This window comes from Hypanus sabinus, unplaced genomic scaffold (assembly GCF_030144855.1).
Source record: "Hypanus sabinus isolate sHypSab1 unplaced genomic scaffold, sHypSab1.hap1 scaffold_52, whole genome shotgun sequence".
Taxonomy (NCBI): domain Eukaryota; kingdom Metazoa; phylum Chordata; class Chondrichthyes; order Myliobatiformes; family Dasyatidae; genus Hypanus; species Hypanus sabinus.
Window position 1 is genome coordinate 885,962 of NW_026781382.1, and position 13,258 is coordinate 899,219.

General features: G+C 42.1%; 1 protein-coding gene across 1 annotated transcript in view; it reads left to right on the forward strand.

The window, feature by feature from the left end:
- LOC132389263 (uncharacterized) overlaps window positions 1–13,258 on the forward strand; it is a 136,751-nt gene that overhangs the window by 80,168 nt on the left and 43,325 nt on the right. The window contains exons 8-13 of the mRNA XM_059961758.1: window positions 146–415; window positions 2,477–2,746; window positions 4,808–5,077; window positions 7,139–7,408; window positions 9,470–9,739; window positions 11,802–12,071. Of these exons, the coding sequence (XP_059817741.1) occupies window positions 146–415; window positions 2,477–2,746; window positions 4,808–5,077; window positions 7,139–7,408; window positions 9,470–9,739; window positions 11,802–12,071 (1,620 nt within the window). The remainder of the gene's footprint in view (window positions 1–145; window positions 416–2,476; window positions 2,747–4,807; window positions 5,078–7,138; window positions 7,409–9,469; window positions 9,740–11,801; window positions 12,072–13,258) is intronic.

A 13,258-nucleotide genomic window follows, 5' to 3' on the forward strand; every position in this document is an offset into this window, starting at 1 on the left:
TTATTACAGGAAAGATGCTGTAACCATCGAAACAGAGCAGAGGTTATATACAATGATGCTTCCTGGATTGATTTCCATGCCTTATGAGAGCAGTGATCACCATTCCTGCAGTAGAACTAACATGATATTCTACTTTCCCCGATAGAGTTCAAAGGACACGATGGCTCGCCACAAGAAATAAACCGGGGAGCATCAAATGAAAATGAACAACACCAGAAAGACCGCCCTCAATCTCATAATGGTTCCAAGCAAAATCTTGATGCTGATCGATATCAGGCCAAATCTCAGCCATGGACTTTGAAACAACCAGTTCACGAAAGCAAAGAAACCATCGACAAGAATGTCGATGAAGATCAAACATCGTCAACACAAGGAGCGGAGATGCAAAGCCCAAAAGAGAATATTGATGGGAATGGTAAGGGTGTTTTATTTTGTTACAATAAAAAGCAGCAAAATGCGTTTTAAAGATAATGCACAGAGAATATTTCAGCCGTGTTCTGAAGCACGAGGACAAATGTTTATATTACAGCAGTTACTTCGATGAGCTCAATATAAACTGAAGCAGTTTATCATTTTTTGAAAATAGAATATTTCGCCCAGGAAACCAACATAAAATGCCGCAGGAACTCTGCAAGTCAGGCCGCACGTTATGAAACAACTAAACTGTCATTGTCCAACTTGTGTGCTATTGTACTCAGATCAGAACCTGTGCTGGCAGCTGCTCATCCAGCTGGCAGAGTTGAAGCCTGACATTAGGGGAGATATGTTGGAGATTTTGGAAAGAATCAAGTTTGTTAAGTCATCGGGTTCGTACGGGATGTACCATAGGATAATGTGGGAAAAGGGAGTGGAGACTGCTGAAAGTCCGACGATGATCTTTGCATCATCAATGGAGAGGGGTGAGTTTCCGGAGGATTGGAGGTTTCCCAATGTTATACCCTTATTCACAAAAGATGTGCAGAGTTTACCTAGGAAAATTTCAGACCAATGGGTCTGACATCAGTGGTTGGTAAGTTGATGGAGAAGATTCTGAAAGGCAGGATTATTGACGATTTGCAGAGGCATGATATGATTTGGAACAGTCAGCATGGGTTTGTCAAAGGCAGGTCGTCACTTACAATCCTGACTGAATTTTTTGAGGATGTGGTTAAACACTTTGAGGAAGGTAGAGCCGTAGACGGATTTCGGCATGGTATTTGATAAGGTACGACCTGCAAGACTTACTTAGATACTAAACTGGCCTGGGATACAAGTAGACATGGCTCTGTGGATACAGAACAGGCTGGCAAATAGAAGGCAAGAATGGTTGTGGACGGGTCGTCTTCTGCATAGAGTTCGGTGACAAGAGGTATGCCTCAGGGATGTGTACGGTTACTCCTACTCTTCGAGATTTTTTTAAAAATGACTTGGATGATGAAGCCGAGAGATTCGCTTGTAAAGACGCTGGCAGCACAAATGTTGGGGCTGTACTGGATAGTGTGGACGGTGTCAGAGTTTACAGCGGTATATTGATACGATTCTAAAGTGGGCTGAGACTTGGCAGATGGAATTCAACACTGACCAGTGTGAGGAGGTTGAAATTCGAAGGTCAGATATGATGGCAGAATATAGTACTGATGCTACGACTCTTGACTTTGTGGAGGATCGGAGGGATAAAGAGGTCCGAGTCCATAGAGCGCTCAAAGCTGCTGTGCAGGTTGACTGTGGTTATTCAGGCAAATGGTGCATTGGATTTCATCGGTCATGCGACTGACGTTAACACAAGAAACCTGTTCATATTCTGTCCTACAGATTGTGGTCCCGGTCAATTGTGACCCAGCCCAAGAATCCCCTCATAACAAGTGTCTCTACCAAGTTGAGAAATATAGATCTATTTAGAACGTATAAGTAAACTATCAGACAATAATAAATGTGTGATTAATCCTTAGTTAGTGCTTCAAGGATCTAAAATACATTTCAATAGATACGGGTGAAATTGGTCACGAAACAACCTCAGAGTACATTAATCCATAATTACTGTTTCAGAGATTTAATATCCATTTAAATAGATACGGGTAAAATTTGACCTGGAAGAGCCTCACTGTAAAAAACAAAATTGTAGCACCTGTACAAAAGTGCAGACTTTTAAAATATTCTCATTGTCGCGCTTTTTAGATCAGTTTAAGAAAAGTCATCAGCTGGTGGAGATGGCATTTAGTACGCACTTCCTGTTGTCAATCGCCAAATATGACCCGAACAGACTGTAACGGGATAGAGCCGAGAGGTGGTTTTGCAGCTATATAGGTTCGAGCTCAAAACCCACTTGGAGTACCGTGCTCAATTTTGGACGTCTTATTACTGGAAGGATGATGTAACCATAGAAACCGTGCAGAAGTTATTTACAATGATGCTTCCCGGATTGATTTTCATGCCTTACGAGACGAATGATTACCATTCCTGCAGAATAACTAACAGGATATTCTAATTTCCCCGGTAGGGTTTAAAGGACACGCTGGCATGCCTCAAGAAATAACGCCGGAAGCATCAAATGAAAATGAACAACACCAGAAAGTCCGCCCTCAATCTCATAATGGTTCCAAGCAAAATCTTGATGCTGATCGATATCCGGCCAAATCTCAGCCATGGACTTTGAAACAACCAGTTCACGAAAGCAAAGAAACCATCGACAGGAAAGACGATGAAGATCAAACATCGTCAACACAAGGAGCGGAGATGCAAAGCCCAAAAGAGAATATTGATGGGAATGGTAAGGGTGTTTTATTTTGTTACAATAAAAAGCAGCAAAATGCGTTTTAAAGATAATGCACAGAGAATATTTCAGCCGTGTTCTGAAGCACGAGGACAAATTTTTATATTACAGCAGTTACTTCGATGAGCTCAATATAAACTGAAGCAGTTTATCATTTTGTGAAAATAGAATATTTCGCCCAGGAAACCAACATAAAATGCCGCAGGAACTCTGCAAGTCAGGCTGCACGTTATGAAACAACTAAACTGTCATTGTCCAACTTGTGTGCTATTGTACTCAGATCAGAACCTGTGCTGGCAGCTGCTCATCCAGCTGGCAGAGTTGAAGCCTGACATTAGGGGAGATATGTTGGAGATTTTGGAAAGAATCAAGTTTGTTAAGTCATCGGGTTCGTACGGGATGTACCATAGGATAATGTGGGAAAAGGGAGTGGAGACTGCTGAAAGTCCGACGATGATCTTTGCATCATCAATGGAGAGGGGTGAGTTTCCGGAGGATTGGAGGTTTCCCAATGTTATACCCTTATTCACAAAAGATGTGCAGAGTTTACCTAGGAAAATTTCAGACCAATGGGTCTGACATCAGTGGTTGGTAAGTTGATGGAGAAGATTCTGAAAGGCAGGATTATTGACGATTTGCAGAGGCATGATATGATTTGGAACAGTCAGCATGGGTTTGTCAAAGGCAGGTCGTCACTTACAATCCTGACTGAATTTTTTGAGGATGTGGTTAAACACTTTGAGGAAGATAGAGCCGTAGACTGATTTCGGCATGGTATTTGATAAGGTACGACCTGCAAGACTTACTTAGATACTAAACTGGCCTGGGATACAAGGAGACATGGCTCTGTGGATACAGAACAGGCTGGCAAATAGAAGGCAAGAATGGTTGTGGACGGGTCGTCTTCTGCATAGAGTTCGGTGACAAGAGGTATGACTCAGGGATGTGTACGGTTACTCCTACTCTTCGAGATTTTATTAAAAATGACTTGGATGATGAAGCCGAGAGATTCGCTTGTAAAGACGCTGGCAGCACAAATGTTGGGGCTGTACTGGATAGTGTGGACGGTGTCAGAGTTTACAGCGGTATATTGATACGATTCTAAAGTGGGCTGAGACTTGGCAGATGGAATTCAACACTGACCAGTGTGAGGAGGTTGAAATTCGAAGGTCAGATAGGATGGCAGAATATAGTACTGATGCTACGACTCTTGACTTTGTGGAGGATCGGAGGGATAAAGAGGTCCGAGTCCATAGAGCGCTCAAAGCTGCTGTGCAGGTTGACTGTGGTTATTCAGGCAAATGGTGCATTGGATTTCATCAGTCATGCGACTGACGTTAACACAAGAAACCTGTTCATATTCTGTCCTACATATTGTGGTCCCGGTCAATTGTGACCCAGCCCAAGAATCCCCTCATAACAAGTGTCTCTACCAAGTTGAGAAATATAGATCTATTTAGAACGTATAAGTAAACTATCAGACAATAATAAATGTGTGATTAATCCTTAGTTAGTGCTTCAAGGATCTAAAATACATTTCAATAGATACGGGTGAAATTGGTCACGAAACAACCTCAGAGTACATTAATCCATAATTACTGTTTCAGAGATTTAATATCCATTTAAATAGATACGGGTAAAATTTGACCTGGAAGAGCCTCACTGTAAAAAACAAAATTGTAGCACCTGTACAAAAGTGCAGACTTTTAAAATATTCTCATTGTCGCGCTTTTTAGATCAGTTTAAGAAAAGTCATCAGCTGGTGGAGATGGCATTTAGTACGCACTTCCTGTTGTCAATCGCCAAATATGACCCGAACAGACTGTAACGGGATAGAGCCGAGAGGTGGTTTTGCAGCTATATAGGTTCGAGCTCAAAACCCACTTGGAGTACCGTGCTCAATTTTGGACGTCTTATTACTGGAAGGATGATGTAACCATAGAAACCGTGCAGAAGTTATTTACAATGATGCTTCCCGGATTGATTTTCATGCCTTACGAGACGAATGATTACCATTCCTGCAGAATAACTAACAGGATATTCTAATTTCCCCGGTAGGGTTTAAAGGACACGCTGGCATGCCTCAAGAAATAACGCCGGAAGCATCAAATGAAAATGAACAACACCAGAAAGACCGCCCTCAATCTCATAATGGTTCCAAGCAAAATCTTGATGCTGATCGATATCCGGCCAAATCTCAGCCATGGACTTTGAAACAACCAGTTCACGAAAGCAAAGAAACCATCGACAGGAAAGACGATGAAGATCAAACATCGTCAACACAAGGAGCGGAGATGCAAAGCCTAAAAGAGAATATTGATGGGAATGGTAAGGGTGTTTTATTTTGTTACAATAAAAAGCAGCAAAATGCGTTTTAAAGATAATGCACAGAGAATATTTCAGCCGTGTTCTGAAGCACGAGGACAAATGTTTATATTACAGCAGTTTCTTCGATGAGCTCAATATAAACTGAAGCAGTTTATCATTTTGTGAAAATAGAATATTTCGCCCAGGAAACCAACATAAAATGCCGCAGGAACTCTGCAAGTCAGGCCGCACGTTATGAAACAACTAAACTGTCATTGTCCAACTTGTGTGCTATTGTACTCAGATCAGAACCTGTGCTGGCAGCTGCTCATCCAGCTGTCAGAGTTGAAGCCTGACATTAGGGGAGATATGTTGGAGATTTTGGAAAGAATCAAGTTTGTTAAGTCATCGGGTTCGTACGGGATGTACCATAGGATAATGTGGGAAAAGGGAGTGGAGACTGCTGAAAGTCCGACGATGATCTTTGCATCATCAATGGAGAGGGGTGAGTTTCCGGAGGATTGGAGGTTTCCCAATGTTATACCCTTATTCACAAAAGATGTGCAGAGTTTACCTAGGAAAATTTCAGACCAATGGGTCTGACATCAGTGGTTGGTAAGTTGATGGAGAAGATTCTGAAAGGCAGGATTATTGACGATTTGCAGAGGCATGATATGATTTGGAACAGTCAGCATGGGTTTGTCAAAGGCAGGTCGTCACTTACAATCCTGACTGAATTTTTTGAGGATGTGGTTAAACACTTTGAGGAAGATAGAGCCGTAGACTGATTTCGGCATGGTATTTGATAAGGTACGACCTGCAAGACTTACTTAGATACTAAACTGGCCTGGGATACAAGGAGACATGGCTCTGTGGATACAGAACAGGCTGGCAAATAGAAGGCAAGAATGGTTGTGGACGGGTCGTCTTCTGCATAGAGTTCGGTGACAAGAGGTATGACTCAGGGATGTGTACGGTTACTCCTACTCTTCGAGATTTTATTAAAAATGACTTGGATGATGAAGCCGAGAGATTCGCTTGTAAAGACGCTGGCAGCACAAATGTTGGGGCTGTACTGGATAGTGTGGACGGTGTCAGAGTTTACAGCGGTATATTGATACGATTCTAAAGTGGGCTGAGACTTGGCAGATGGAATTCAACACTGACCAGTGTGAGGAGGTTGAAATTCGAAGGTCAGATAGGATGGCAGAATATAGTACTGATGCTACGACTCTTGACTTTGTGGAGGATCGGAGGGATAAAGAGGTCCGAGTCCATAGAGCGCTCAAAGCTGCTGTGCAGGTTGACTGTGGTTATTCAGGCAAATGGTGCATTGGATTTCATCAGTCATGCGACTGACGTTAACACAAGAAACCTGTTCATATTCTGTCCTACATATTGTGGTCCCGGTCAATTGTGACCCAGCCCAAGAATCCCCTCATAACAAGTGTCTCTACCAAGTTGAGAAATATAGATCTATTTAGAACGTATAAGTAAACTATCAGACAATAATAAATGTGTGATTAATCCTTAGTTAGTGCTTCAAGGATCTAAAATACATTTCAATAGATACGGGTGAAATTGGTCACGAAACAACCTCAGAGTACATTAATCCATAATTACTGTTTCAGAGATTTAATATCCATTTAAATAGATACGGGTAAAATTTGACCTGGAAGAGCCTCACTGTAAAAAACAAAATTGTAGCACCTGTACAAAAGTGCAGACTTTTAAAATATTCTCATTGTCGCGCTTTTTAGATCAGTTTAAGAAAAGTCATCAGCTGGTGGAGATGGCATTTAGTACGCACTTCCTGTTGTCAATCGCCAAATATGACCCGAACAGACTGTAACGGGATAGAGCCGAGAGGTGGTTTTGCAGCTATATAGGTTCGAGCTCAAAACCCACTTGGAGTACCGTGCTCAATTTTGGACGTCTTATTACTGGAAGGATGATGTAACCATAGAAACCGTGCAGAAGTTATTTACAATGATGCTTCCCGGATTGATTTTCATGCCTTACGAGACGAATGATTACCATTCCTGCAGAATAACTAACAGGATATTCTAATTTCCCCGGTAGGGTTTAAAGGACACGCTGGCATGCCTCAAGAAATAACGCCGGAAGCATCAAATGAAAATGAACAACACCAGAAAGACCGCCCTCAATCTCATAATGGTTCCAAGCAAAATCTTGATGCTGATCGATATCCGGCCAAATCTCAGCCATGGACTTTGAAACAACCAGTTCACGAAAGCAAAGAAACCATCGACAGGAAAGACGATGAAGATCAAACATCGTCAACACAAGGAGCGGAGATGCAAAGCCTAAAAGAGAATATTGATGGGAATGGTAAGGGTGTTTTATTTTGTTACAATAAAAAGCAGCAAAATGCGTTTTAAAGATAATGCACAGAGAATATTTCAGCCGTGTTCTGAAGCACGAGGACAAATGTTTATATTACAGCAGTTTCTTCGATGAGCTCAATATAAACTGAAGCAGTTTATCATTTTGTGAAAATAGAATATTTCGCCCAGGAAACCAACATAAAATGCCGCAGGAACTCTGCAAGTCAGGCCGCACGTTATGAAACAACTAAACTGTCATTGTCCAACTTGTGTGCTATTGTACTCAGATCAGAACCTGTGCTGGCAGCTGCTCATCCAGCTGTCAGAGTTGAAGCCTGACATTAGGGGAGATATGTTGGAGATTTTGGAAAGAATCAAGTTTGTTAAGTCATCGGGTTCGTACGGGATGTACCATAGGATAATGTGGGAAAAGGGAGTGGAGACTGCTGAAAGTCCGACGATGATCTTTGCATCATCAATGGAGAGGGGTGAGTTTCCGGAGGATTGGAGGTTTCCCAATGTTATACCCTTATTCACAAAAGATGTGCAGAGTTTACCTAGGAAAATTTCAGACCAATGGGTCTGACATCAGTGGTTGGTAAGTTGATGGAGAAGATTCTGAAAGGCAGGATTATTGACGATTTGCAGAGGCATGATATGATTTGGAACAGTCAGCATGGGTTTGTCAAAGGCAGGTCGTCACTTACAATCCTGACTGAATTTTTTGAGGATGTGGTTAAACACTTTGAGGAAGGTAGAGCCGTAGACGGATTTCGGCATGGTATTTGATAAGGTACGACCTGCAAGACTTACTTAGATACTAAACTGGCCTGGGATACAAGGAGACATGGCTCTGTGGATACAGAACAGGCTGGCAAATAGAAGGCAAGAATGGTTGTGGACGGGTCGTCTTCTGCATAGAGTTCGGTGACAAGAGGTATGCCTCAGGGATGTGTACGGTTACTCCTACTCTTCGAGATTTTTTTAAAAATGACTTGGATGATGAAGCCGAGAGATTCGCTTGTAAAGACGCTGGCAGCACAAATGTTGGGGCTGTACTGGATAGTGTGGACGGTGTCAGAGTTTACAGCGGTATATTGATACGATTCTAAAGTGGGCTGAGACTTGGCAGATGGAATTCAACACTGACCAGTGTGAGGAGGTTGAAATTCGAAGGTCAGATAGGATGGCAGAATATAGTACTGATGCTACGACGCTTGACTTTGTGGAGGATCGGAGGGATAAAGAGGTCCGAGTCCATAGAGCGCTCAAAGCTGCTGTGCAGGTTGACTGTGGTTATTCAGGCAAATGGTGCATTGGATTTCATCAGTCATGCGACTGACGTTAACACAAGAATCCTGTTCATATTCTGTCCTACAGATTGTGGTCCCGGTCAATTGTGACCCAGCCCAAGAATCCCCTCATAACAAGTGTCTCTACCAAGTTGAGAAATATAGATCTATTTAGAACGTATAAGTAAACTATCAGACAATAATAAATGTGTGATTAATCCTTAGTTAGTGCTTCAAGGATCTAAAATACATTTCAATAGATACGGGTGAAATTGGTCACGAAACAACCTCAGAGTACATTAATCCATAATTACTGTTTCAGAGATTTAATATCCATTTAAATAGATACGGGTAAAATTTGACCTGGAAGAGCCTCACTGTAAAAAACAAAATTGTAGCACCTGTACAAAAGTGCAGACTTTTAAAATATTCTCATTGTCGCGCTTTTTAGATCAGTTTAAGAAAAGTCATCAGCTGGTGGAGATGGCATTTAGTACGCACTTCCTGTTGTCAATCGCCAAATATGACCCGAACAGACTGTAACGGGATAGAGCCGAGAGGTGGTTTTGCAGCTATATAGGTTCGAGCTCAAAACCCACTTGGAGTACCGTGCTCAATTTTGGACGTCTTATTACTGGAAGGATGATGTAACCATAGAAACCGTGCAGAAGTTATTTACAATGATGCTTCCCGGATTGATTTTCATGCCTTACGAGACGAATGATTACCATTCCTGCAGAATAACTAACAGGATATTCTAATTTCCCCGGTAGGGTTTAAAGGACACGCTGGCATGCCTCAAGAAATAACGCCGGAAGCATCAAATGAAAATGAACAACACCAGAAAGACCGCCCTCAATCTCATAATGGTTCCAAGCAAAATCTTGATGCTGATCGATATCCGGCCAAATCTCAGCCATGGACTTTGAAACAACCAGTTCACGAAAGCAAAGAAACCATCGACAGGAAAGACGATGAAGATCAAACATCGTCAACACAAGGAGCGGAGATGCAAAGCCCAAAAGAGAATATTGATGGGAATGGTAAGGGTGTTTTATTTTGTTACAATAAAAAGCAGCAAAATGCGTTTTAAAGATAATGCACAGAGAATATTTCAGCCGTGTTCTGAAGCACGAGGACAAATTTTTATATTACAGCAGTTACTTCGATGAGCTCAATATAAACTGAAGCAGTTTATCATTTTGTGAAAATAGAATATTTCGCCCAGGAAACCAACATAAAATGCCGCAGGAACTCTGCAAGTCAGGCTGCACGTTATGAAACAACTAAACTGTCATTGTCCAACTTGTGTGCTATTGTACTCAGATCAGAACCTGTGCTGGCAGCTGCTCATCCAGCTGGCAGAGTTGAAGCCTGACATTAGGGGAGATATGTTGGAGATTTTGGAAAGAATCAAGTTTGTTAAGTCATCGGGTTCGTACGGGATGTACCATAGGATAATGTGGGAAAAGGGAGTGGAGACTGCTGAAAGTCCGACGATGATCTTTGCATCATCAATGGAGAGGGGTGAGTTTCCGGAGGATTGGAGGTTTCCCAATGTTATACCCTTATTCACAAAAGATGTGCAGAGTTTACCTAGGAAAATTTCAGACCAATGGGTCTGACATCAGTGGTTGGTAAGTTGATGGAGAAGATTCTGAAAGGCAGGATTATTGACGATTTGCAGAGGCATGATATGATTTGGAACAGTCAGCATGGGTTTGTCAAAGGCAGGTCGTCACTTACAATCCTGACTGAATTTTTTGAGGATGTGGTTAAACACTTTGAGGAAGGTAGAGCCGTAGACGGATTTCGGCATGGTATTTGATAAGGTACGACCTGCAAGACTTACTTAGATACTAAACTGGCCTGGGATACAAGGAGACATGGCTCTGTGGATACAGAACAGGCTGGCAAATAGAAGGCAAGAATGGTTGTGGACGGGTCGTCTTCTGCATAGAGTTCGGTGACAAGAGGTATGCCTCAGGGATGTGTACGGTTACTCCTACTCTTCGAGATTTTTTTAAAAATGACTTGGATGATGAAGCCGAGAGATTCGCTTGTAAAGACGCTGGCAGCACAAATGTTGGGGCTGTACTGGATAGTGTGGACGGTGTCAGAGTTTACAGCGGTATATTGATACGATTCTAAAGTGGTCTGAGACTTGGCAGATGGAATTCAACACTGACCAGTGTGAGGAGGTTGAAATTCGAAGGTCAGATAGGATGGCAGAATATAGTACTGATGCTACGACTCTTGACTTTGTGGAGGATCGGAGGGATAAAGAGGTCCGAGTCCATAGAGCGCTCAAAGCTGCTGTGCAGGTTGACTGTGGTTATTCAGGCAAATGGTGCATTGGATTTCATCAGTCATGCGACTGACGTTAACACAAGAATCCTGTTCATATTCTGTCCTACAGATTGTGGTCCCGGTCAATTGTGACCCAGCCCAAGAATCCCCTCATAACAAGTGTCTCTACCAAGTTGAGAAATATAGATCTATTTAGAACGTATAAGTAAACTATCAGACAATAATAAATGTGTGATTAATCCTTAGTTAGTGCTTCAAGGATCTAAAATACATTTCAATAGATACGGGTGAAATTGGTCACGAAACAACCTCAGAGTACATTAATCCATAATTACTGTTTCAGAGATTTAATATCCTTTTAAATAGATACGGGTAAAATTTGACCTGGAAGAGCCTCACTGTAAAAAAAAAAAATTGTAGCACCTGTACAAAAGTGCAGACTTTTAAAATATTTTCATTGTCGCGCTTTTTAGATCACTTTAAGAAAAGTCATCAGCTGGTGGAGATGGCATTTAGTACGCACTTCCTGTTGTCAATCGCCAAATATGACCCGAACAGACTGTAACGGGATAGAGCCGAGAGGTGGTTTTGCAGCTATATAGGTTCGAGCTCAAAACCCACTTGGAGTACCGTGCTCAATTTTGGACGTCTTATTACTGGAAGGATGATGTAACCATAGAAACCGTGCAGAAGTTATTTACAATGATGCTTCCCGGATTGATTTTCATGCCTTACGAGACGAATGATTACCATTCCTGCAGAATAACTAACAGGATATTCTAATTTCCCCGGTAGGGTTTAAAGGACACGCTGGCATGCCTCAAGAAATAACGCCGGAAGCATCAAATGAAAATGAACAACACCAGAAAGACCGCCCTCAATCTCATAATGGTTCCAAGCAAAATCTTGATGCTGATCGATATCCGGCCAAATCTCAGCCATGGACTTTGAAACAACCAGTTCACGAAAGCAAAGAAACCATCGACAGGAAAGACGATGAAGATCAAACATCGTCAACACAAGGAGCGGAGATGCAAAGCCTAAAAGAGAATATTGATGGGAATGGTAAGGGTGTTTTATTTTGTTACAATAAAAAGCAGCAAAATGCGTTTTAAAGATAATGCACAGAGAATATTTCAGCCGTGTTCTGAAGCACGAGGACAAATGATTATATTACAGCAGTTTCTTCGATGAGCTCAATATAAACTGAAGCAGTTTATCATTTTGTGAAAATAGAATATTTCGCCCAGGAAACCAACATAAAATGCCGCAGGAACTCTGCAAGTCAGGCCGCACGTTATGAAACAACTAAACTGTCATTGTCCAACTTGTGTGCTATTGTACTCAGATCAGAACCTGTGCTGGCTGCTGCTCATCCAGCTGGCAGAGTTGAAGCCTGACATTAGGGGAGATATGTTGGAGATTTTGGAAAGAATCAAGTTTGTTAAGTCATCGGGTTCGTACGGGATGTACCATAGGATAATGTGGGAAAAGGGAGTGGAGACTGCTGAAAGTCCGACGATGATCTTTGCATCATCAATGGAGAGGGGTGAGTTTCCGGAGGATTGGAGGTTTCCCAATGTTATACCCTTATTCACAAAAGATGTGCAGAGTTTACCTAGGAAAATTTCAGACCAATGGGTCTGACATCAGTGGTTGGTAAGTTGATGGAGAAGATTCTGAAAGGCAGGATTATTGACGATTTGCAGAGGCATGATATGATTTGGAACAGTCAGCATGGGTTTGTCAAAGGCAGGTCGTCACTTACAATCCTGACTGAATTTTTTGAGGATGTGGTTAAACACTTTGAGGAAGGTAGAGCCGTAGACGGATTTCGGCATGGTATTTGATAAGGTACGACCTGCAAGACTTACTTAGATACTAAACTGGCCTGGGATACAAGGAGACATGGCTCTGTGGATACAGAACAGTCTGGCAAATAGAAGGCAAGAATGGTTGTGGACGGGTCGTCTTCTGCATAGAGTTCGGTGACAAGAGGTATGCCTCAGGGATGTGTACGGTTACTCCTACTCTTCGAGATTTTTTTAAAAATGACTTGGATGATGAAGCCGAGAGATTCGCTTGTAAAGACGCTGGCAGCACAAATGTTGGGGCTGTACTGGATAGTGTGGACGGTGTCAGAGTTTACAGCGGTATATTGATACGATTCTAAAGTGGGCTGAGACTTGGCAGATGGAATTCAACACTGACCAGTGTGAGGAGGTTGAAATTCGAAGGTCAGATAGGATGGC